Source organism: Brienomyrus brachyistius, chromosome 3, assembly GCF_023856365.1.
Source record: "Brienomyrus brachyistius isolate T26 chromosome 3, BBRACH_0.4, whole genome shotgun sequence".
NCBI classification, from domain to species: Eukaryota; Metazoa; Chordata; class Actinopteri; order Osteoglossiformes; family Mormyridae; genus Brienomyrus; species Brienomyrus brachyistius.
The window spans coordinates 33,203,872-33,230,195 of NC_064535.1; the positions used below are offsets into that span (position 1 = coordinate 33,203,872).

Sequence of the window (26,324 nt, forward strand, 5' to 3'; positions counted from 1 at the left end):
AGATATTCACCATGCGATGTCTTTAGTAATTATCGACGCCTGCAATATGCAAAGAAGTACTTCATTGCACCATTTACCGTCGCAAAATAAAGTGACCCGTTTTGCACTGTACTTCCAGTGCCGGTCATATATTTAGCGGTGGGATGATTAACCACAGAGATCGCGGTTTTACATACTGAATCCCAGTGTGGACTCGACACTTCCTCACACACTACAGCAGTGCATGTGACACTAACAGGATGGTGCCACTTTCGCCCTTTTCCCCGTCTTTGTTGTCGGTGGGCTGTTAACGGGCTTCTGCGGTGACTCATACGACGGCAAATCCGGTCCATCTCACCTGCGGCTGCGGCCGCCAGAGGCAGAAGGAGCCGCGGCTCGTTGCGAGAGGAGGAGGTGGTGGTGGTGGTTTGCGGTAGGAATCGAGTCCCAGTGGCGCTACTGGTCCCACTCCGGGCGGAGAGACTCTGATTTGCGGGTTTGGACCCCATACTGGACGTTTCTCGATGTTTATTTGGACCGTCAGATGAACCGGCAGCAATAATGCTCTGATTCAAGGCTGCAAGTTCCTGGTAAGCGCATTTATTACTCAACACCATTCACCTGGTACATCCCATTACTATAATTTAGTTTAAACACCGCAATATTATAAAAACGTGACTAAAAGCAAATCGATCAGTGAAATTGTGTTCAAAACAGTTTTTTATTGCAAAAAACGGGACTTTCGTTTATGCCTCTTAGATATTGAGGAGAATCATTTTATAAAATAAACGCACTAGGTGTTTCGGCTCCTTTTATGAAAGCGGAGGGGGACTTTCGGCTCCCCCATGTGCTTTTCAAAATGACGGTGATTGTCATGTAATATCGTCAGTTTCGCTGGTTTTTAACCGCAGTCTATTTCAAGAAGATGAAGCGGCTTGTTGTAAAATCAGGTACATTTCTTATGTTATGAACACACTTCACAGGCAGTGCCTATAGAGGTAAAACAGCATTTACCTGAACACACTTCACGGGCAGTGTGTAAAGAGGTAAAATAGCATTTACCTGAACACACTTCACGGGCGGTGTGTATAGAGGTAAAACAGCATTCACCTGAACACACTTCACTGGCGGTGTGTATAGAGGTAAAACAGCATTTACCTGAACACACTTCACGGGCGGTGTGTAAAGAGGTAAAACAGTACTTGTCCCTCTGTCCCGCTATTCCCTTGCTGTACTTGTTGCTTGTCCTTCACAATGAAAGCTCTTGTTTTTGTCTGTAGCTGTCCTCAGTAAGACTGCAGAAAGTAAATGAAGTGTAAATACGACCCTGCCCCCCCATGTCTGGCCCGTCTTTCTGTTCGTTACTGTATCTGATTAAGTTCCCCAGATGATCAGTGGGACCGCAGGCTGTGCCCACTTCAGCTCTGCCCAGCGACTCCTAACCACAGGTCCGCTGAGTCAGTAGGAGTCAGCGCTGACTCCCCTCGGAATACAGAGGCTCTCGGCCCGTAAAGACCCAGCCGACTAACAAAGGGCCATCCAGGCTTCTGTCAGCATGTCCTCGCTGTGGGGAGTGGGGGGCGGAGATTACACTCGTCTGTTTCTCTTATTCTGGTCTCAGTAATGCTATGTACACAAGAGTCTGACTTTCCATTATTAATATGCTAAAAGGTGCCATTCATATTTTGATTTCCTCTCCCCTTTTTATATATACATATATTACTAGCTTTAAAGTGCAGGTTCGTGCTGGCTCTTAGGAACGTCATGTGGGTCTCCACCATGCTGCTGACTGGTGTCCTCCTCCTCCTGGGCCCCCTGCGGCGTGGAGGCGGCACTGCCAGGCCATGTGAGGACCCTCCGGCTGGCTCCCGCCTCAATCTCTCGGTCCAGTACGAGCTCCCCACCTTTGTGAGCAAGACAGCAATCCAGAGCGTGCTCATGCATGACAGGCGTATATATGTGGGTGCAGTGAACAGCATCTACTCACTTAGTGAGGACCTGCGGGTAATCTGGGAGTACCAAAGTGGTCCAGTGCTGGACAACCCTGGCTGCCTGCCCTGCCAGGCGTGCCCAGAGCACGGCAATACATCCTCTGGCGTCCTGAGGAACAACACCAACATGGTCCTTCTGGTGGAGACCTTCTACGACGAAGAGCTCTTCAGCTGTGGCACGGCGCTGGGCGGCGTCTGCCAGCGCCACATGCTGGACGGTAGCCATCGGCACGCTGAGCCAGTCTGCATGTTCTCCCCCAAGTCCAACAGGGGGCAGTATGGCTGCCCGGATTGCATCGCTGGTCCAGAGGGCACCCAGGTGCTGAGCGTCGAGAGTGGGGGTGTGGTCCGCTTCTTTGTAGCAAATTCAGCCTTGGCGCCGGCATCGCCACGGGCTGCCCCTCTGCACACTATCTCCGTGCGGGAGATGAAGGAGACACAGGATGGATTCCACTTCCTCTCGGGACGCTCCTACTTGGACGTGCTGCCGCCGCTGGCGTTGGAGTTCCCAGTGCGCTATGTGCACGCCTTCCGAAGCGGCCCACATGCCTTCTTCCTCACCGTGCAGCGGGAAGACCGCGTCTCCCGTGCCTTCCACTCACGCATCACCCGCACCTGTGCCGGCGAGTCGGAACTGCGGCGCTACGCCGAGCTGCCCTTTGAATGCATGCTGACCCGCAAGCGGCGCCGTCGCCAGGCCCGTGTCGAGGTCTTCAACATCCTGCAAGCCGCCCACGTGGCACAGCCTGGCCAGCTTCTCAGGGAGGAAATGGGCCTACCGGAAGGGGAGGAGGTGCTGTTTGCGGCCTTCTCCCGCAGCCGACCTAGTTCCCCGGAGCCGACGGCCAGCTCGGCGGTCTGTGTCATCCCCCTGCGGGACGTCAACGTCTTCTTCAGGGACTACATGCAGAGGTGTCACACCCGGCAGCTGTATCACTTCAGGGGCTCTGACGAGAAGCTCTGCTACAACTCGGTAAGAGCCTAAGCCCCTATCTGTCTGTCTGTCTGTCTGTCTGTCTGTCTGTCTGTCTGTCTGTCTGTCTGTCTGTCTGTCATAATATGCAGTGCTGCACTATGGGGATTTGATTCTCTCCTAGTGCAAGTGGTGAAACCCTCCTTTCATGGCAGTTACACAAAGCCAGTGAAAGTGTCAGGGCTCGCTGTCAGTAGAGCTGTTATTTAGGTGATGGTGCAAATAGACAGTCCTCACTTGGCGCCATTTCTACACTGAGAGGCGGCTTTCGCGAGCTGCTGTGGAGTCACGCACAAAGACCAAAGCGCCCCCATTTCCTGTTACATATGGCCGCAGTTCATTAGTACAAAGCTGGAGGTGCTCCACACACTAACCAAAGATAGATGGATGGTCCCTGTGACAAGCGGTGGATTCTAACGCCATCGATCAGACTGCATGCGCCTTCTAAGCCACATCCGTTAATTAAACAGACAGAGGTACTGGCCTGATCTTGCTCATAATTGCAGGACACAGTGGGTCATTTGTAAGGAAGTTGACAATACAGAATAAGACATCTGCGGTCACTGTCAGAATTATCATTGTGTTACGATTGATTCGAGAAAAGCGACCAGCAGCAAATTGGTCTGAAATCGAATCTGAAACATGAGGAATCACAGTGCGTAATGCAATTGTGACGTGGGGACTCCTGGCTGATAGTCGTTTAATTATACGCGCATCATTTCCAAATTAGAATATTCCCAGTGGTGCTATAAAAAACAAACAGGTTACTGATTGCAGATCAGGCCCGTGACCTGGCCCGTGACCTGGCCCGTGACCTGGCCTGCGAGCACGAGTGTCCTGCTGTGACGAGGTCAGGGTGCGAGTTCTGTGCCTGTCTGAAACATGAGCTTTTGGACCTTGGCTGACCATTCACTGGTTGTGTTCCAGGGTTGTTTTCAACCATCTGAGCCTCTGCCCTGTAAAGGGAAACTTTAGATGGCTTTAGAGAGGTTTCCAGGTGCCACTGTGATGTGATAAAAACAAAGTGTCGGGTGAGAGAACTTCAGCGTGGTCATTAGTGATGCCTTCAGTGCTGTCATCAGCGTGGTCACTAGTTCCACCTTCACGTCGTCATCAGCGAGATCATTAGTTTGACCTTCTGTGTCGTCATCAGCGTCATTATTAGTGCCGTTATCAGGGCAGTCATAAGTGCTGCCTTCAGTGATGTCATCACCGCAGTCACAAGTGCCACCTTCAGTGATGTCATCAGCGCAGTCATAAGTGCCACCTTCAGTGATGTCATCACCACAGTCATAAGTGCCCCCTTCAGTGATGTCATCAGCGCAGTCATAAGTGCCCCCTTCAGTGATGTCATCAGCGCAGTCATAAGTGCCGCCTTCAGTGATGTCATCAGCGCAGTCATTAGTGCCGCCTTCAGTGATGTCATCAGCGCAGTCATTAGTGCCGCCTTCAGTGATGTCATCAGCGCAGTCATTAGTGCCGCCTTCAGTGCCGCCTTCAGCGTGATCTTTAGCAGCATCATTAGCGCATTGGAATGCATGGTAATTAGCCCCATCTTTAGCACAACAGTTGGAGCCGCCTTCAATGCGGTCTTCAGCACGGTTGTTAGCACAGATGTTAGTGCTACATTCAGCATCATTTTCAGCATGGTCTTCAGAGCCACCTTCAGCACAGTCTTCAGTATGGTCTTCAATCCCCCTCTTCAGTGAGGTTGTTAGCATTGCCTTCATCTTGGTTTTTAGCACCTCCTTCAGCATGATCTTCAGCACCGTCTTCAGAGTGGTCATTATAGTGGTCTTCAGCACAGTCGTTAGAGAAGTTTTCAGCACCATCTTCTGCATGGTCTTGAGGGCCATCTTCAGTGCGGTCTTCAGCGCCGACTTCAGTGTGGTCTTCAGCATGGTCTTAAGCATGGTCTTCAATACATACCTTCTGCTGTTCATGTTGGGACTGGTGTGGGTGACTCAGGGTGGGGGTGGGGCCGGTTGTGCATACCGCTATTTCTCCAGCCCTCAGGCATGCTGAAACATGGCAGGTAAACATGCGGTCATGCCGACATCCCAAATGACACAATGTGGTTAGAAGGGTGGGGGCCAGGCCACTCACTGCGATCCAGGTGTGGGATCAGCCCTTTCCTGCCTGCATGCAGTGTTTGGTGGAGTCAGTCTGGAGACAGCTGGTCATCAAGATGGCAGACCTCTGCTATCACTGCCTATTGTGGTCATGGGTGAAAAAGTACCTTATCCCTCTTCTATTTGTATACATTTGATCATCAGAAAGTTAATTTTCAGCCCATGGTCATCTCTCATCACCAGGTAATGGCAACCAAAAAGCCTCCTTGTTCTTTTTCGCTCAGCTGTTCTCTAGAGCTGATGTTGCCGATGACACATGCAAGCTGTCATCACCGCACTGAGGGCACATTGGCACCCATTTGCGGGTGATAAGGCTCTTTCTGCAGTTCTCCTCCAGTGAGACCAAGGCTGAGGCAGAAACAGCCTTCCCAAGCAGGCTAGATGTGCATCTTTGGTGCTTTAACACTCTGCTGGTTCTGTGTTCTCACTGGTACCTTCTGAAACATGCAGAAATGCTTGCCAGTAGTCTAAAGCAAAAGGTTATATATCAAATTCTGTTTGAGCTGTGGTTGGCATGGTGATTGCCTGTTTTTTTTTTTTTTGTGGAAATTATCCATCGTGCAGCTGTTTCTTGGGTAGCCAGTTGTGGGAATCTGGAGCCTGTCCTGGGCGTTTTGGGGCACAAGGCAGGAAAACACCCCAGACAGTAACATGCCTCGACACCGCAGTGATACACCTGGTTCATACACTCTGCACTGCATGCATGCCTGTGCTGATGTAGTTTTCATCACAGATGTTGGACATGAGGATAAAACACAATGTGACATCTTTCATTTAATCTGCACCAGCAAGCTCAGCAAGCACTAAAGACTCAATGCTAATGACTGGTGGCTCAGAGGTTAGCTGGTCATCAGCATCAGCTATATTAGGGAAAATATATTCATATTGGTCAAAATTTTCACATTTTATTTTTTTAATATAACATTTATACCACACTTCATAAACATGACTTAAGAGCTTATTTGCTCTACAGTGCCAACCTAGGTCTGACGTCAAAATCCATGACTGCCGGGCACGTTGGCACATGAAGTGTGATCATTCATGGATGAGCTGGCATTACAGTGCCGCCCCCAGGTGGAAATCCACATTGTTTACAGTTTACACGGTTCTCTTGTCCCATTTGTAACTGCCTGCCTCATTCCTGTCTGTGAAATCACAGGTCACATGACCCCATTAATGTGCCGTATTCATTAAGGTTACTGAAGCAAGCAGAGCTGCTCTTGAGCTTGACACTCAAAATGCCCTTAACACCTTCACATGCCTCTTCACGTTAAAATGAGTGATGCAATTTCCCCGACACAGTGGAATACTCTTCTGGAAGCTTCTCTCTAGTCACGTTTGTGCTCGAGTCCTAGAGCATTTGAATGGGCCTATTTGTTAATCTTTGGATTCCCCCCTGAATGACCACAGTGGTTCGGTCCTGGCAGGTTGCCATTCTCCTGAAATTGGAGAGATTTACCCCCATCGCCTGGATGACTTGGTGTAATGTGTTAATGGCAGAGGCAAGTCAGTGAATGAATACAGACCTCTGCAAAGACTTTGTTGGTAAGCAGACTGACAGAATAACATTTGTATGTGTCTGTGTGTGTGTGTGTGTGTATGTATGATGAGTGTGTATGGTTTGTATGTGTGTGTGTGTGTGGTGAGTGTATGATGTATGGTGTGGTGTTTGTAAGGTGTATGTGTGTGTGTGCTTGTGTGCATGTATGGTGTGTGTGTGTGCATGTATGGTGTATGTGTGCGCGTGGTTTGGGTGTTCAATGCGCCTAGTAACCCAGCTTCCTGCCGGCATGTCTTACAGAGCTCTGCGTATGACATGTCCAGCTGTGGGCAGCACGGTGATGACTACCAGCTGGAACTCACTAGCACCATCACGCGGCTTGACTACTTCAGCGGCCAGTTCAGCAATGTCCTGCTCACCTCCATCGCAGTGTTCCCCATGGGGGGGCAGACCGTGGCCAGCCTGGGCACCTCCACGGGCCGGGTTATACAGGTACAGTAATCTCCTGTGTTTCATCATCATACAGGGCACACATGGGCTATGGATTCTGAGTTTATATTATGGTGACAGAAATATGAGAGCAGCTCATTGTCTGTCCCAGCGGCATGCAGCTGGAGTCCAACCCTCTGCAGGCAGGAGGGTAGTCTGTTTAGAGTGGTCCAGAGTATCTGACCTTTAGTGAGAAGAGTCTGGGAGGAGGGTAGTCTGCCTGGGGGTGAACCTTTTGTCAAGAGAGTCCAATGGGAGGGTAGTCTGGGGGTAAGAACGGCCCCCCTTTTCAGCAGGAAGCTGCAGGGTTCCCATGCAGGTTAGGATTTCCTGTCTGTACAAATTCCTTGGATGTTGTCCAAAGGGTAGCAAACAGCATCTCGGGCAGTTTGACAGAACATGTAAAGCAGCTGTTTACACTGAAACTCAGCATAGCCTCTTCAATTTCCAAGTGGATCAGGTTATAAATACGCATGACATTATTCCTCTGTAATGTGCGCCATAAATTCCCTAAATCCTGCTTAGAGCTGGTTGATCAAGGCAGAGAAACAGCTGGACGGCACAGGACTTAAGGCCAAATAGTATGAGTGTGGTCCACAGGGTCCCACTGCCACCGCACCGCATATCTCAGCCAGTTGTCGGAGGTCATCTTGCCACTGTCATGGCCTGGCCCCAGGAAGCAAGGTCACCCGCACAGCTGGCAGGGGCCGCAGGCCCCCACAGTTCAGCCAGTCCAATTCCTCCAGGGGGAGGACCCGTGGGCTAGGCACTGCCCGCGCTGACGCCCTATTGGCTGGGCCGTGTCCACACAACACCCTGCAGGCTGGGACCCGACCACGCTGGTGTCCTGTGGGCCTGGCCCACAAGGTGTTGGTGGGAGCAGCGCCAGGTCCTGTCCTCGCCGATGCCCCACAGCCTCACCCATGTAGCCACCCTGCAGGCCAGGCCCTGCAAACCAGGCCACCCACACTCACCAGTGATTATTTATTTTCCGTTATCAATGGTCTAAGAGGGTGATTGTGAAGCTGTGGTCCAACCAAACTCAAAGGGGGAACCCATCCTCCAGGGGGCAGCAGAGGAAGCCCTAACCAGACCCAAAGGGGGGGACATCTTCCAGGGGGCAGCAGAGGAAGCCCTAACCCTAACCAGACTCCAAGGGGGAGCCCATTCCCCAGGGGGCAGCAGACAATGAGCAAGATGGCAAAATCCTGATTTACACTGTTCAAATTTTATATTTTGAGTGTAAAGGATCTGTGTTGCTGTCAACCACAACATACTTCCTTTATTCTGTGCCAAGACTTCTCAAACTTACTCATCCATGACTCATGACTCATCCACAGAAATCCTCAACTTCAGTGCATATGTCTCAACGGTTTGCTTTTCCTTTGATTTGGCAAGAATGGTGTGTTTCCCATGTCCTGCTAGACATACACCGCTCAGTCAAAAAAAGTCATCATTTGAATTTAAATCAGCAAATACTTAAAAGCCAATGACTGGATTAATATTACAGCCCAGCAACATTATACAGCAATAAAGTGACGTTCCTGAATCTACTGAATGGCCAGGTTACACCTTCATCCACCATCCAAGGATTTTTCCTCCCTGATGGTATGGGCGTATTCCAGGATGGTGATGCCCAGGTTCATCTTATTTAAACTGTGAAAGAATGGTTCAGGAGCGTGAGGAATCATTTTCAGACTTTACTTTAAAGAAGACTTTACAGAGTGGTTCAACTCACCTATCATCGATACAAGATCTTGGTGAGAAATTTATGCAAATCTGGACAAAAAAAATGTTGATATGTTGCATAAGCTTGTGGAAACAGTGCCATGATGAATGTGTGCCATAATGAAGCTAAAGGCGCTCCAACTGAAAATTCAAATGGAAACATTTTTTTTGGCCAGGCAGCGTAGTTACGCAGGTAGTTCCCAGTAATAGTGCCAGATGCTTCACTGTCTCAGATTTCAATACATAATCCACATTCATTAGAGTGTTATAGACTGGGTGTAACTTTACAGCAGATGTGAGAATCCTTGGCTTTCGATTTTGGAAGAATGATTAGATGATATGTGACAAAGACGACTCTTAAGTGAATGTTAGTCAGACTTCACTAGAGCATGGCTGGGCGTACCCAACTGTAGTGTCTGGCCATTTCAAAGCTTGTGGTTCCCCCTCAGACAGGGGATCTCACACTCTCACACTCAGTATGGTGCAGGGCTGTGTCTTACCCTCTCACCCCTGCTATGGTCAGGGACTGTCTCACCCTCACACCTGCTGTATGGTGTTTGGCTGTGCCTCACCCTCTCACCCCTGGTATGGTCTGAGGTTGCACCTCACCTTCTCACCCCCTGTATGGTCTGAGGCTGCGTCTCACCCTCTTACCTCCAGTGTGGTCTGAGGCTGCGTCTCACCCTCTTACCCCCAGTGTGGTCTGAGGCTGCGTCTCACCCTCTTACGCCCAGTGTGGTCTGAGGCTGCGTCTCACCCTCTTACGCCCAGTGTGGTCTGAGGCTGCGTCTCACCCTCTTACGCCCAGTGTGGTCTGAGGCTGCGTCTCACCCTCTTACGCCCAGTGTGGTCTGAGGCTGCGTCTCACCCTCTTACGCCCAGTGTGGTCTGAGGCTGCGTCTCACCCTCTTACGCCCAGTGTGGTCTGAGGCTGCGTCTCACCCTCTTACCTCCAGTGTGGTCTGAGGCTGCGTCTCACCCTCTTACGCCCAGTGTGGTCTGAGGCTGCGTCTCACCTTCTTACCCTCAGTGTGGTCTGAGGCTGCGTCTCACCCTCTTACCCCCAGTGTGGTCTGAGGCTGTGTCTCACCCTCTTACGCCCAGTGTGGTCTGAGGCTGCGTCTCACCCTCTTACCCCCAGTGTGGTCTGAGGCTGCGTCTCACCTTCTTACCCCCAGTGTGGTCTGAGGCTGCGTCTCACCTTCTTACCCCCAGTGTGGTCTGAGGCTGCGTCTCACCTTCTTACCCCCAGTGTGGTCTGAGGCTGCGTCTCACCCTCTTACCCCCAGTGTGGTCTGAGGCTGCGTCTCACCCTCTCACCCCTGTGTCTGTCTGACAGTGCTACCTGGCATTTTCACAGGTCGTGATTTCCCGCTCCCGGCAGAGGACCTCACCCCATGTGGACTTCCGCCTTGACCCACGGCCCGTGTCCCCTGAAGTGGCCCTGATTACCGCTCCCCAGCTGGATGCCTCCTTATTGTTGGTGACGGGAAACAAGGTGAATGGGTTGGCCTTGGGCCAAGCGTTCCTGGCATGTCCTGAGAGCCTTGATTAGCGGCACGGAGGTGCGGCCATCAGATGAAGCATGACCCCTGGCTGCAAGCACACAGATGTTGTGTTCATGTTCAGGGAGAGCCACTCATCTGTCTGCCTTTAAATAACTTATTGTGTTCCATGTGACTAACCTTGAACCAGTGAGCTGTATGAAAATGGGAGATGAATCACTCCTGATCTGTCTCGTTGTAATAATGGCTTTTTAGCTCTGACATTTCAACCTTACAACAGACCACGTGTAAGATGGGAGTTTAATGTTTCTATGTCAGTATCTCTGTCTGCCTGCTTGTCTGCCTGTCTGTCTCTCTGTCTACCTGCCTGCCTAGGTCTGTCTAGGTCAAGGTCAGGTTCAGATCCCCCCCCTCGGTAATGATCACATGCCCCTCTTTTCTCCCAGATCACCAAGGTTCCCCTAGTGGGTCCAGGCTGTGAACAACTGCTGTCCTGCAGCTCTTGCCTCCTGGCCCCAGATTTCATGGGCTGTGGATGGTGCCAGGACCGCTGTACCCGGCCACGGGACTGCGCCACACACTGGGCTAGGAATTCCTGCCCTCCTGCCATTTCCATGGTAACCGCTACTGAATGGCGCATACTATCAAGGGGTCATGGAACGTGGGAACCTGACAGATATTTTCTCCAAATGTTTCTGCTTGTTGTCATGCTCATGCAGAGCGTCTCTCAAGTGATTTTGTGTCATTTTAAAGTTTCATCGAGTTGGGGATGATTCTTCATCCCTGCAGGAATATTCCAGTAAATTGGTTATTGGGTAGCAGTCTCATACCTAATGAAAAAGAAGGATGATTCAGGCAAAAAACTGGTGCAGCTTATTTCCTGGAGGTGTGAAAGCAGTTAACTGCACAGGGAAAATTGGCAGGTCCTCCGTCGGCTCCTTTTTGAAGCTTCTGTACCTTAATTTATGTCCAACGGAATGTAAAACACAGATTTCTCATCATGCAGTTGGCTCCATCTCAGACACCTGCAGAATCTTAGATCATGTGTAAGGCCTTTGGCCTTGCATGTTACCTTGGATTCATGCTTGCTCAGCAGGCTGTTATGAAGTGCTGTCCCGTCGTTCTTGGGATGCCCCCTACTGGTCCTTAGAAACAGTGCATGTGATGACGCCAACTATGCAGGTCCTTCATGTCTGCATGTGTCGGCTCACACTGCAGATCTCCCCAAAACAAGCCCCCATGGACGCAAGAACCAGGCTCACGATCTGTGGGAGAGACTTCGGCTTCAACAAGAGTGAGAGGTTCGACCCGGGACTGATCCGAGTCCAAGCCGGCAGGGTACCCTGTAAGCTGGACATGCAGGAAAGCAACAGTAACCGGTAATGCCCCTACCCCCGCAAGCAAGGGAACCACACTGACCAGCCCCTGGGAGGAAGTAGTGAGCTGGACATTCCTCACTCGGCATTTTGGGAAGAACTTTGAGAAATAACTAATTGTAGGGAAAAATAAGCTTTCTGGAATGGTCAGTCATCTAATCTAGTTAGACACGTTGGCCTGAATCATTTTTACTCTAAGGCATCATGTCCGAAACTGTGTATTAGCACAGTCCCATCCGTGTTAATAACAGTGGGTGGGTTTCTTCACAAAGAAATGCTTACAACCCTGGCTTTAGACTTTTTTATTTGTTTATTTTTGTTTTTTAATATGTGCAGTTGTACAGTATAATGGCAGTGAAATGTGGCAAAACAGCTAACCATTAATATGATTACTGTCTGTTAATGTGATGCTATATGATCTGTTCCGTCCCTTCTAGTCTGGTTTGCATGCTGAGCCATGTGAATGTTTCCAAGGTGGAAACGGTTACAGTCAGCAGCGGGCAGGAGGTCACAGAGTTCCATGGATTCTCCTTTGTGGTATGATTGTGAAACCCAGACGTGAGCGTGATTTCTGTGTTGGAGTGTGTCTCCATACCGGCTGTGGTGTGACATCTCTTCTCTCTGAATCCTAGCACACCGCATTAGAGGGCATCTTCCCTGGCTTTGGCCCTAAATCAGGAGGGACGGTCCTTACCCTCTGGGGGAGATTTTTAGACAGCGGTTCTGTGAGGCGTGTCTCCATCGGCGGGGCAGCATGTGAGATTAAAAGGTGAGGAACTTGTTAGCACTCCATTGTCTGCACTCTGAATTCTTCCTGCTTTGCACTGCCTGTCTCTGTCGGCACTTTACATACCTCACTCTATATGCTCCAGAATTCCCCCTGGGAGAGATGAAGTCTGTTTCTCCTGCCTGTCTGATCTCTGCTCCTTCCTTTGGTCCTGCAGCATGGCAGCCACCATGATTGTCTGTCGAACCCCCGGACAGCCCTCACCATCCAGCCAGCTCATCCAGTTGACAGTGGACTCCGCCGAGTATGACGCACCCTCTCCCTTCGTGTACAACAGGGACCCCTACATCAGCGGCCTGCAACCTGCCCGCTCATTCATCAGGTGGGGGGCGGGGAGTGTTCCCTAACTACAGGTTCATGGGAGTTTTACTTACACAAAAATGTTCTGAGGGCAGAATGATATTTGACTGGTCCAGAGAGAGAACTAATCAAATTGTCAAAGGGGTGTGTCCAACCCTATAGGAGGCCAACCAATCAGATGGTCCTGTCTCCTCTAATTACTTGGACCCACCTCCTCTGCAATCTAATTGGTTATCTCTCTAAACCAATCATATTTCGTTCTGCCCTCAGAACATTTTTGTGTAAGAAGGACAATGGAGAGAGCAAAAGCCAGGGAGCAGAGAGTGATGTGTAGCATAGGGGGTTGGGGCGGTATTTGTCTACTTCATCTAGACAGTCACCTGCAGAGATGCCTCTAACAGTGGCTCTGCCCCCACCCCCCCCCAGCGGAGGCAGCACGGTGACGGCACGCGGGGCCTACCTGCAGTCTGCCCGCCAGCCACAGATGCTCGTGACCCTGGGGTCTGACAGGGCTGTCCTCCAGGTGGTGAGTGCAGTGGGTCCGTCGCAGCTTCCTTCAGGGGAGATATTCAGACCTCCCCGTGCTGGAAAGACGTAGACTTCCCTTGACCCCCACACTCACCCCCCCACTGAGGTGCTGTTACAGGGTCCATGTGTGGGTCAGGTTTCCCTGCCATCGCTTTGAAACATGATGCTCAGGCTCAGCTGCCATCACGTCAAAAGGGGCCCATGGTAATGCCCTCCTTCCCCCCCGGGTTCCAGGGGCAGAATGTTCTCCCTATTTCCCTGTTTTCCTTTCTGCCTGTCTCCTTGTTTCCCTATCTCACTGATTCCCTACTATTCTTCTTTCCTTATTTTCCTGTTTTCCTTACTTCCTGTCTCCGTGTTTTGCTATGTCCCTGTCTCCCTGTCTCCCTGTATCCCTGTCTCCCTGTCTCCCTGTATCCCTGTCTCCCTGTATCCCTGTCTCCCTGTCTCCCTGTATCCCTGTATCCCTGTATCCCTGTCTCCCTGTATCCCTGTTTCCTGGCCGAGGGAGAATAAAGTGAACCCCACACTATCAGCAGCACCATTCAGGCAGCCTGGGTCGCTCGCTCAGATTCCCAGGGATGCTGCTTTTCTGTTTGGTTGTGGGGGTTAGGGTTAGGCTGGCTGGGAGGGATCTGCAGAATCAGGGATTGGGTTTCATTCTTGCTATGCTCTTTCTGTATCATTCCGAGCACAGTAAGGTGCCGAGACACATGAATGGTCAGTTTTCTGCCATGCCACTTGAGGTCACTGACCCATACTGAGTGATGTGTGTGTTGCCCATGTTCAGCATGACCAATCAGGGTAGGGGGGGTCTGCCAGCGTTTGTAAAATGGTGCGTAATCTGCTCTGGACAGATATTTCACGGTATTTCTGTGTGCACGCATATACACATAGTCTTCATTGGCACAGTAGTCTTCTTCGCTGGCTACAGCAATGGTGCTTTACAGAAAGGAAGATAGTCCAGCCCCTTGTATCTTCCATGGGCGGGTGATAAGTTCTAGAATGTTCTGCCATTTGGCAGACAGCATGCCAGAGGAGGTTCACAAGCTTTCCACTTCATCCTTATGTTTTAGGGGCTTCCAGAGCTTTGGACATTCAGCCAGGTCGGCCCTTCTCCTTGTCACTCATTTGATTACCTAAGTTAGAGGCAGAATTGGGAAGCCGTCTTAGCTCTATGACCCTGTTTATGCAAGTCGCCTTGAGTTTGCTGACCATAGCTGTTTCTTCTCTTGATTCTCCTGATTTGTTTTGGTAGTTAGTCAGAGACACGAAGGGTCGGTAGAAATGCAAATGTGGTGCATGTTTCCTTTGGCGGGTACTTTGGTGCACAGATGGTCCAGCTTGAGGATGAGCGGGCTGAGCAAGCTGTGGCAGTAGCAGAACAGGCGCTGAGTCTGAATCATTGATTCCCTTCCAGTTACACATTTCATACCACGTTAGTAACAGCTAGTGACATCCAGCAGTACAAATAGACAATACATGTTAATATTAAATGTCTGTGTGAAGAACAAAAGAATCAGGAGACAGTTGAGGAGAGGAAAACAAACTGCTTCCAGCTTCCTGAACATTCCAGTGGACTCTAGGCTGGTCCAGCACAGTTCCAGTGAACTCTGATCTGGTCCACCATGGTTCCAGTAGACTCTGACCATGTCCTAGCCCGATTCCAATGGATTCTGGTCTGGTCAATTTCACAGACATCTGCCATATGAAGATGTCTGATGCTGCATTTATGTCAAGCTGGAGATGGATTAATGCTGATGATCTCATGTGTGCAGAGCTGCACGCTGGGCTTGGATCACAGGGCAATCCTCTGCATCACGCCGTCCCTGAAGGACCTCAAAGTTGAGCCGCCAGTCATCACCAAGGTCTCTTTCGTCCTGGACGGCTACTCCACTGGGCAGCTGACCTTCATGTATGTGGAGGACCCCAAATTCGAGGAGTTTGAGAAGCCAACTCTTACCTCCAAAGGCAACAGGAACGTCTTAGAGATTAAGGTAAAGCAGCTGACCCCAAGCCAATTGGGGAATTTTTACTTAATTATCGTTGTTTATTTTATATTTCTTTTACATTATACTAGCCATTTCACCCTGGCTATTGTCCCTTAGCTGTTCCCTCCAGGCCACTTTCCCCTGGTCATTCACCCCCCCCCACCCCTGTTTCTCCACACATGATGTGCTTGGGGTGACTGAGTTGTGAAAGACGCTAATTAGAAATCAATAGAATTGAAGTAAAGCTGTTCAGTATAGATGGTATGGAGCCTCCAAGCTTAAAATTACTCTGCATGCATTTATCTGTCTCACAAACTGAGCACACAGCGATTCCTGGCAAACACATCACTCTACGAACACAGCCGGGGGAGAGGGTGCGGGCTGGGGGTGGGGTCTGTGAAATCCACAAATGTGCCTCGGCGGGGGCTGGCGTGTGGCTGCCGCTCTGTGGGGGTGCAAGGCCCACTCACGGTGTGGGAGCAGGTGCAGCTCTGTGTGTCCAAGCTAGGCCGGGGTAGCGGAATGTGGGAAAGCGTGAGAGGCGAGGACCAAATGGCCCCACAGCGAGAAGCTTCTCTTTGTCCTCCTTCAAATGAGTTTCATTTGCTTTGTCCTGCAGCCTGTTAGCGTTTCAGATTATCTTCATAAAACTGTTTGTATGGAGTTGGAGTGAAGTTCGAAGCTCCGAGCTCAGAGCTCCTCTCTTTGGGTTAGGGGAGGCTCAGAGCTCCTCTCCTTGGGTCAGGGGAGGCTCAGAGCTCCTCTCTTTGGGTTAGGGGAGGCTCAGAGCTCCTTTCTTTGGGTTAGGGGAGGCTCATAGCTCTTTTCTTTGGGTTAGGGGAGGCTCATAGCTCTTCTCTTTGGGTTAGGGGAGGCTCATAGCTCTTTTCTTTGGGTTAGGGGAGGCTCATAGCTCGTCTCTTTGGGTTAGGGGAGGCTCATAGCTTCTCTCTTTGCGTTAGGTTAGGCTAATAGCTCCTCTCTTTGGGTTAGGCAAGGTTCAGAGCTCCTCTCTTTGGGTTAGGCAAAGCTCAGAGCTCCGCTCTTTGGGTTAGGCGAAGCTCAGAGCTCCGCTCTTTGGGTTAGGGGAGGCTCAGAGCTCCTCTCTTTGTGTTAGGGCATGCTCAGAGCTCCTCTCTTTGGGTTAGGGGAGGCTCAGAGCTCCGCTCTTTGGGTTAGGGGAGGCTCATAGCTCCTCTCTTTGGGTTAGGTGAGGCTCAGAGCTCCTCTCTTTGGGTTAGGGGAGGCTCAGAGCTCCTCTCTTTGGGTTAGGGGAGGCTCAGAGCTCCGCTCTTTGGGTTAGGGGAGGCTCATAGCTCCTCTCTTTCGGTTAGGTGAGGCTCAGAGCTCCTCTCTTTGGGTTAGGGGAGGCTCAGAGCTCCTCTCTTTGGGTTAGGGGAGGCTCAGAGGTCCTCTCTTTGGGTTAGGGGAGGCTCATAGGTCCTCTCTTTGGGTTAGGGGAGGCTCAGAGCTCCTCTCTTTGGGTTAGGGGAGGCTCAGAGCTCCTCTCTTTGGGTTAGGCGAAGCTCAGAGCTCCGCTCTTTGGGTTAGGCGAAGCTCAGAGCTCCGCTCTTTGGGTTAGGCGAAGCTCAGAGCTCCGCTCTTTGGGTTAGGGGAGGCTCAGAGCTCCTCTCTTCAGGTAAAGCTCTTGCTTCCACCTTCTGCAGGTGCCACATGTGGACCTGGAGGCCGTACAGGGGGAGGTCCTCTGGGTGGCCAACCAGAGCTGTGAGAGTGTGCTGCTGGTGGGGAACACTCTGGAGTGCACCGTCCCCATAGAGCTCCGACATGTGACCAGGGAGCTGCAGGTGGAGGTGAGCCTTCATGATAATCGATGGGCTCCTGTCTTGACTCCCCACCTCCACTCTTGCTGCTGCTCATTTCACACACCCCTTAGGTACTGCTGGAAATGCCTTCATGGTTGACGTTCCTCAGGCTGAAAGCAATACTGAAATGTTAACTGACACATTATCTCCATTCAGTGTCTGCTGTTATTGAAATGCCCTTAACGTTAAAATGCTTCCCTGTTCCTGAGGTCACCCTCCATGCAGGTAAAATGCCCAGCCCAGTGTCAAGCCTGCGACCCCTCTGACATCTGCCTCCATCTCCCCCCCCCACATCATGCCAATACAAAAAAAACTAAACCTAATTTCGCCAAAGCAAACCTAATAAGCTTGTCTGTCTCCTAAGATAAAGTGCAGCAATATCTATGATCAAATTTCCCCCAGCCATGGGCGTGATGCCTGGGGGGCAATGCTGCCCCTGTGCAGACAGTGGCCATGTCACTTTGAAGCTGGAAATCTCATTTTTCATGTTTCATCTCCTTCTGACTGCCCAGTTTTAGGGTCAAGGTCAGGCTGGCGACATCAGAGCGATAAAATCGTGGGCTGCAGTTGTGTGTGATTTTGTCTGTGTGTAGGACAGATGGCTGATATTATGATTTATCCGCTCTTTTCATTTCTTGGGAGTGTCTTTGATGGGAATGGGTCTGACCGACGCATGTCTGCACGCAGTGGAAGCAGGCCGCCTCCTCAGTGATGCTGGGCAAGGTGCTGCTGGCTCAGGAGCAGGGCTACATGCTCTTGCTCGGGGCTGCGGCCTCCGTCAGCCTGCTGCTCCTGCTGCTCTGCACCCTCTACGCCTGCGTGCGGAAGAAGAAGACCGTGGAAGGTCTGTATTGCTGGAGGACTATGGTTAGGGTCTCTTACTCTTAGTGTCTTTTACTCTACCAGTTGCAGTGAAAACCCCTCCATTAGATGTGATTCATTATTCTTAGCAGCAGTATTTCACTCTCTAAAGGTACAAGTGACATCTGAGATTCGTAGCTTTAGTGGAGTTTATGAAGAAAGTCCACTTGGAAGAGGCCTTTCTGTGTGGTACAGAGCAGGTCTACCTACAGAGAAGGTTCCTCTGTTTCTTCTCCATCTGTAGATGTGTCTGAGGGCATGGTTTGGTATGATGGGCGTGCTCACATCCCACACCTGGACATGCTGGCAAATGCCAGGAGCATCAGCCCCACCAACGAGATGCTTTCCCATGAATCTTTGGACTATAGGACTACCTTGCTTGAGGGTATGTCTTTGTGTCACTTTGTCAGGGCCCATGCTCTCATGTGCTCCATTTCTTATCCATTCTGTGTTCTGTCACCATAGGCAATCATCTTAATAATCCACCCCCACTGCCTTCTTTTGAAGGCATGAGAAACTTGCATTGCCATGTTAAATCCACTGACATTTTGTTTCAAGACATGAAAGTTTATTGTTACACTATACAATGCAAGCCTCATGTTCTGTTTAGCCACCAGTAAGCAGAAATAATACACAAACATAATGAATTTGCATACAATTTATAATAAATACGTAAACAAAGTGCAACGTAAAGATAATGCAAATGTTGCAAAGGATAGGTAAGATAGGTAAGAATTGGAGCTGGTTAATTGGCCAGTGCTGTATGACAGACACTTACAGGAGTGTGTCTGAGGTCATAGTGTGACAGACACTTACAGGAGTGTGTCTGGGGTCATAGTGTGACAGACACTTACAGGAGTGTGTCTGGGGACATAGTGTGACAGACACTTACAGGAGTGTGTCTGGGGACATAGTGTGACAGACACTTACCACTTACAGGAGTGTGTCTGGGGTCATAATGTGACAGACACTTACAGGAGTGTGTCTGGGGACATAGTGTGACAGACACTTACAGGAGTGTGTCTGGGGACATAGTGTGACAGACACTTACAGGAGTGTGTCTGGGGACATAGTGTGACAGACACTTACAGGAGTGTGTGTGGTGTCATAGTGTTACAGACACTTACAGGAGTGTGTCTGGGGTCATAGTGTGACAGACACTTACAGGAGTGTGTCTGGGGACATAGTGTGACAGACACTTACAGGAGTGTGTCTGGGGACATAGTGTGACAGACACTTACAGGAGTGTGTCTGGGGTCATAGTGTGACTGACACTTACAGGAGTGTGTTTGGGGTCATAGTGTGACAGACACTTACAGGAGTGTGTCTGGGGTCATAGTGTGACTGACACTTACAGGAGTGTGTCGGGTCATAGTGTGACAGACACTTACAGGAGTGTGTCTGGGGACATAGTGTGACAGACATTTACAGGAGTGTGTCTGGGGTCATAGTGTGACTGACACTTACAGGAGTGTGTCTGGGGAAATAGTGTGACAGACATTTACAGGAGTGTGTCTGGGGAAATAGTGTGACAGACATTTACAGGAGTGTGTCTGGGGACATAGTGTGACAGACACTTACAGGAGTGTGTCTGGGGACATAGTGTGACAGACACTTACAGGAGTGTGTCTGGGGACATAGTGTGACAGACACTTACAGGAGTGTGTCTGGGGACATAGTGTGACAGACACTTACAGGAGTGTGTCTGGGGACATAGTGTGACAGACACTTACAGGAGTGTGTCTGGGGACATAGTGTGACAGACACTTACAGGAGTGTGTGTGGTGTCATAGTGTGACAGACACTTACAGGAGTGTGTCTAGGGTCATAGTGCGACAGACACTTACAGGAGTGTGTCTGGGGACATAGTGTGACAGACACTTACAGGAGTGTGTCTGGGGACATAGTGTGACAGACACTTACAGGAGTGTGTGTGGTGTCATAGTGTGACAGACACAGGAGTGTGTCTGGGGTCATAGTGCGACAGACACAGGAGTGTGTCTGGGGTCATAGTGCGACAGACACTTACAGGAGTGTGTGTGGTGTCATAGTGTGACAGACACAGGAGTGTGTCTGGGGTCATAGTGTGACAGACACTTACAGGAGTGTGTCTGAGGTCATAGTGTGACAGACACTTACAGGAGTGTGTCTGGGGTCATAGTGTGACAGACACTTACAGGAGTGTGTCTGGGGTCATAGTGTGACAGACACTTACAGGAGTGTGTCTGGGGTCATAGTGTGACAGACACTTACAGGAATGTGTCTGGGGACATAGTGTGACAGACACTTACAGGAGTGTGTCTGGTGTCATAGTGTGACAGACACTTACAGGAGTGTGTCTGGTGTCATAGTGTGACAGACACTTACAGGAGTGTGTCTGGGGTCATAGTGTGACAGACATTTACAGGAGTGTGTCTGGGGACATAGTGTGACAGACACTTACAGGAGTGTGTATGGTGTCATAGTGTGACAGACACTTACAGGAGTGTGTGTGGTGTCATAGTGTGACAGACACTTACAGGAGTGTGTCTGGGGTCATAGTGTGACAGACACTTACAGGAGTGTGTGCATGTCTCAGGTGTGTGCAGGTCTCAGTTGCTCTCTTCATGACAAGGGGCATGGATTTGGCTCTGGCTGACCTGTCACCCCCACCTTCCAGACCCCAGCACACCAGCATCCCAGGCTGAGTCCTGCGGACCGCCCCCCTACACCCACTCGGACACGGCACATGCCCCAGCTGCCGGAGAGGTAGATGACAGCACCACCCTGCTGCACGCCGGTATGAACATCGACACTGGCAGCCTTCACCCCGAGCTGCTGGGGGCGCTGCAGCACGTGGGGATCCCTCACCAGGACCTGCTGGTGCACCTGCATGAGATCATTGGGCGAGGTAAACGAAGACACGCATACAGCCCCGGTAATGAACTCAGTTTCTAGCTTAGAGGTGTTAGCTTCAGCTAATGAGGGGAGAAATCACCAGACATAAGCCTGAACCAAAGAGACCACAATATGCTGACCTAATTAACTTTAACTGCAGGCTTACATAAAGCCAGATCGTGTTACCACTTTTCTTATTGTACTTGTGAACAAAGATGTTTACCTAATCTCCTGCTTTCATACGGATCTGTCTTTTATGGTGAAAACCTGGCAGGAATTACAGTTCCCTGCAGCATTTCTGAGCCTCAAAGCTGCCCCCCCCCCCCATCCTTCCCGCCACGGATCCATGTCAAAGCACTTTCCAGGGCTGTGGGTGAGACGCTCCAGTGAGCCTTTTGTCAGGGTAACCCAAGCTGGCGGACAGCCTGTGATCACCGCAGGCTTTCTCTCTCAGAGCCTGCATCAGCCCCGAGTTCCCAGTCAGGCTCAGATCAGCTTGCTATCCTGGACCTTTCTGCTGACCAACAACATTGTATGTTTATCCATCCATCCATGTTCATTCACTTACAGTCAGGTGTCCTGAGTGTCCATTCATGGTACAAAGGGTGTAATAACCAGAACTGGAGATTTCAGGTGCAGAGAGTACAAATCCAGTTCAGTACTCTGTGTTTGAGCGGGCTAACTGTGGGGAACAATGCACACCCCTTGTATTTTCAGATTATGTATTTCCATATATGGTTACTAATAACACTTTCCATTCAGCTTGCATTTGTATAAATGAACGAGATAATAACTCTAAAACCAAATGTCAAGCACATTGTACTTTAAGCATTCATTGTGGTACAGTGTACAGCATTAAACACAAGATAAATAAATATTTTTTGAGACTTTGCGAGCTCCATGATATTGATTGTTTTCACAGGTAAAAATGCATAAAAATCTTCCGGAGCTTGAGGTAGCTACTGTTTGTTTCTTAATAATTTAGACAAATGCCTGTGTGAGGCTTATGGAACGTAATAGGCAGGATATGTGATGTGATTGTGCGATGATTTGCAATGCATATAGCCGGACAGTGTTACTGCTGAATGACGGACAGGTCATATGACTTTTCAATGGCGGCAACCGTGTATCTCGTGATGCTTAGCTGCATCGCACGAATACTGCGTATCCACAACGGCCTTAAACATGGCCAGGCAAGACCACAGCTGTATCCGAATTCAGACAAAATGCGTCACAGCAGTACGACAAGGCTGCCCCATTTTGCAGTCTCCTTCAAATGCAGTCTAGAAATGCGTCCTTCTTTCCATATTCCACTCAGAATGTACCTGATGCATATTGTATCCCAAGGTTCATTGGGCAGAGGTTAATTGGGTGTGTCCTGGTAATGTGATAGAAGTGGCACATCGTGATTTAAGGGTAGGGATGGGAACAGCTGGTGATGCAAATAGGAAACTATCCATCGCCCTGACCGTCCCATTTGACAGCGCTTTCTGTTCGACCTTCGAAGAATGCATACTACAAAGGCTACATTTTCATAAACCACTTCCTTTAAAAGATGCATCCCTCGAATGCGGACGCCGCCTTTGTGCAGTACTGCAGGTATGCATAAAGACGCTTGGTGAAAAGCCTCCACGTTGCCTGTATTCGAATTTGAGGCTGCATCCTTCTAAGGCTGCATTCAAAGTTCGAATATGTCACAGCGACGTGACAAGTGACTGACACGATAGTGATTGGTTGTATGGATCACATGATCACTTCTACTGATAGCAAACAGCTGCTGCGGATTTTCGTTGCTGTGGGTCTTAGAGCAGAGCACAGTAGCTGGTGGTGCTGAGATGAGAGTGTGGTTTCCTGCTTTAGAGTGTCGTCATCTGCTCTGTTAGTTCTCTCTCACACCGTAGCTCATAAGGGGGTAAGAAAGGACGTGATGGCCTGGGCCCCTGGTGGGTTTATGAGATGTTTCTCCTGGATCCCTCAGGGCACTTCGGCTGTGTTTTCCACGGGACCCTGCTGAAAGGCGGCCTGAAGCAGCACTGCGCCATCAAGTCCCTGAACCGTGAGTGCCAGCCCAGATGGTGGTATTTGCTGCCGTCTTTAAGATACCAGCCTGAATCAGAGCCTCCTCTCCATGTTGGGAAGGTATCACAGACCTGGAGGAGGTGACCCAGTTCCTCAGGGAGGGCATCATTATGAAGGACTTCAGCCACCCCAATGTGCTGTCGCTGCTAGGCATCTGCCTACCCCCCCAGGGCTCGCCACTGGTGGTTCTGCCCTACATGAAGCACGGTGATCTGCGCAACTTCATCCGCAAAGAGGAACATGTGCGTGACCCACACCCTCACACAGCCGCAGTCTTACATAGCCTCACTCTCAGAGACACTGACACACTCACACAGCTACATCCTCACGCATCCACACACTGAGGCACCAACATGCTCACAATCCCCCCTCCCCCACACACACACACACACGCACGTGCACTCTCACACACCAAGACCCATACTAGCTGGTACCTTCTATGGCCATCTGTCTTGAGACCCCTCACCATTTTCCACCTCTACTCATCTCCACAGAATCCCACAGTGAAGGACCTCATGGGCTTTGGGCTCCAGGTCGCCAGTGGCATGGAATACCTCGCCAGCAAGAAGTTTGTCCACCGAGACCTGGCAGCTAGGAACTGCATGTGAGCAGAACTCCCAGCATTTCCAGTACTGGGTATCCTGTGGGCAGATTTCATAGATAGATAGATAGATTGATTGATTGATTTTCATTTGCAGTGCATTTAAGCTGCTACCTTTGGTCTCTTGTGTTAACCAATCTCACATAAAGTGATGGGTTCTTCAGTGTATGCTGTGGATGACGGCTTGGCTCAACTCCAAGTGGCATGAACCTTCTTCCCCTCGCAGGCTGGATGAGAGCTACACAGTGAAGGTGGCCGACTTTGGCCTCGCTCGGGACGTCTACGAGAAGGAGTACTACAGCGTGCACAACAAGAGCGGCGTCAAGCTGCCCGTCAAATGGATGGCATTGGAGAGCCTGCAAACACACAAGTTCACCTCCAAGTCAGACGTGGTGAGGAAATGACCATCTGAGACCATCTGAGCCTCTAGCTGCCTGCCAGTGTGTGTGCGTGTGTTTGTGTGAGAGACACCTCTGGCTAGACTGCAGCACTCCGCACTATGAGAGACCATCTGACTTCAGCCCCTTTTCCACACAGTGGTCGTTCGGCGTCTTGCTATGGGAGTTGATGACTCGAGGAGCTCCACCCTACTCAGATATCAGCTCTTTCGACATCACCGTGTTCCTGCTACAGGGGCGGCGGCTGCTGCAACCCGAGTTCTGCCCTGACATGCTGTGAGTACCACAGGACTACACACATGCATATTCACACACACGCACACTGTCACACTATGAGTACCGTAGGGCTACACATTCACACGGTCACACACACATGCACACATGATCACACTGTGAGTATCGCAGAAGAACACACATGCATGGTCACACATGTGCACCACTACATTGTGAGTACCATAGAACCGCTCACATGCATGGTCACACTCACACAAACACGCAAACACATTGAGCTTTTAAAAACGTGACGGGCAGACATATGTCCCCGGACCTTAGCCCCTCCCTCAAGATGGCATCCAATCCCTCACAGCTATAACCTGATGATGGAGTGCTGGCACCCGAAACCGGAGCGGAGGCCCCCCTTCTCCGAGCTGGCGTCCCGCATTGCCAGCATCTTCTCCAGCTTCAGCGGCGAGCACTACATCACGCTGAACACCACGTATGTCAACATCGACAAGGTCACACCCTACCCCTCTCTGATCTCCTCTCAGGGCAACCTGGACAGGCTGTGCTGCACCTGAGCGACATGAGTGGGGCTTCTCTCAGCCTGAGTGGCACTTATCACCACAGAGCCAGAGCTGTTCCCCTGTGCCGGACTTTTGGGGGACCATCGTAAGGGGTATGGGGATGGGAGGGGCTGAAATGTAACCTCTTTGTGTGGTCTACAGTCACTGTGTACTGTCTACTGAGTATTGCTGACTGTGAGATTCTTGTTATGCATGCATTTCCAGTCCATTGTACTGACGCAAGTCTCACAGTGCTTCTGGTATCTGTACAGACTGTAGTATTTATGAAACTGGAATCCCTGGAAAAAGCATATTACTAGGTTTGCCTGCAGTACACTGGTCAGTTTGTACTTATTTTGATGTCCTGTAAATACCATGTGAGACAGTATTGAGGAATTTATGTTTTTTTGTGAAAATATATGTATTCTCTCGCTTGTTTTTTATACTGTTTGTATAAGCTGCTTATAGAGTAGCTGTGAGACCATCATTCTTTGAATATTTCAATGAACTGAAAGTGCTGTACTTTTATGAGAGAAATTAGAGAAAAATGCCAGGGATTTGTCTGATTTCCTAGTTTGTATATTGTGAAATGGTATGAATGTGTATACAGCTGGAAGGACAGCTACTGTACTGTTAACTGAAGTGCCACTCTTTTGAAATAAGTGTCTTTTTGTAAATCTGTTCATTGGCTTATTCCCTGTACTTGGGACATTGACGTGGAGTATTTGTATTGAGAGCTGTCTCCTCCTTTGGGATGATCTGTGATCGATGGTACTATCTTATACGCGCTCTATGGTTTACTGTAATAGAGCTTCTTTGTAATAACTGCCCTTTTCTCCTTGTCCTTTCTGTGCTGTTTTGTGGTATAAAGGTACCCAGGTTAATATCACCTGACAATCCACAGGTCTGTGTGCATGTGTGAGGGTGCTGGTCAAAGGAAACAGACCTTAACATTTCACATCCATCATTAACATTTGTTTCTTTTGGTTAATGCTCTTGTGCACACTGACTTATCTCCCTGTCCGTTTGCACATCTCTGTCATTCCTGTTACTGCTTGACCTTTAACAGTCGAGTGTCTTAATGTCACGGTCAGTTGTTATGGTGATCTATAGCTCCTGTTTGTGACAGTTTAACAGGGGTGTGCTGAGAGGCTGTGCAGGCTTTGTGTTGCTCTGCTGCCCGCCCTGATCACTCTCATCAGTAACAAACTCCTTTATGTTGTAGGCAGAAGGACGCAGCTCTGTGCCCGACCAGAATATTAAGGCTGACCGGGGCTCTCCACATGTGCATCCAGAATGCAATTTCTATTCCTAATGAGCTTTTCAATTCTGTAATACACTGACATTTGACTTTTCAGTTTGAATGACTGTGTCAATGTAATGTGATTCTCTCTCACATAGACAGTATGTTGGATTTGGTGAAAAGAAAAAGTGAAGCACGCAGAATCACCCTGTTCAGAGGTGGGCCATGTGTTTCTGTAATGTTAAGCTAATTCCCACCTGCTTAAACTGCACATCTGAAAAATTGATAACATACCCAGTAATTTACAGTTTCTTAGCATTGGCCCCTTTACTTTCAGGACTTCACAGCTTTTCTCTTCAGCATTACCAAGATGAACA

At 49.9% G+C, this 26,324-nt stretch overlaps 2 protein-coding genes across 5 annotated transcripts in view; one reads left to right on the plus strand and one right to left on the minus strand.

Moving 5' to 3' along the window:
- Positions 1 to 1,372, minus strand: part of LOC125738366 (carboxypeptidase A1-like) — a 31,084-nt gene extending 29,712 nt beyond the window's left edge. For 2 of the 3 annotated variants that reach the window (XM_049007257.1, XM_049007253.1), the window contains exon 1: positions 1,138 to 1,372. The gene's annotated coding sequence lies outside the window, so the exon portion shown is untranslated. Of the gene's footprint in view, positions 1 to 337; positions 447 to 1,137 lie in introns of those variants that run through there. The other variant, XM_049007255.1, reaches the window with a different exon arrangement.
- Positions 438 to 25,533, plus strand: LOC125738365 (hepatocyte growth factor receptor-like). 2 transcript variants are annotated; one of them, XM_049007246.1, is made up of 21 exons: positions 438 to 569; positions 1,706 to 2,943; positions 6,877 to 7,068; positions 10,154 to 10,291; positions 10,745 to 10,915; positions 11,517 to 11,677; positions 12,112 to 12,211; positions 12,307 to 12,443; positions 12,619 to 12,783; positions 13,188 to 13,287; positions 15,068 to 15,286; positions 16,948 to 17,094; positions 17,794 to 17,950; positions 18,212 to 18,352; positions 20,627 to 20,857; positions 22,823 to 22,900; positions 22,984 to 23,165; positions 23,418 to 23,527; positions 23,751 to 23,916; positions 24,062 to 24,198; positions 24,509 to 25,533. In XM_049007246.1, the coding sequence occupies exons 2-21, from the start codon at positions 1,744 to 1,746 to the stop codon at positions 24,717 to 24,719; spliced, it is 4,143 nt and encodes a 1,380-aa protein (XP_048863203.1). In that variant the 5' UTR covers positions 438 to 569; positions 1,706 to 1,743; the 3' UTR covers positions 24,720 to 25,533. The 2 variants fall into 2 exon arrangements, with proteins under 2 accessions (XP_048863203.1, XP_048863202.1); XM_049007245.1 differs by having other exon boundaries at positions 440 to 569; positions 1,737 to 2,943.
- The last annotated feature ends 791 nt before the right edge of the window (positions 25,534 to 26,324 follow it).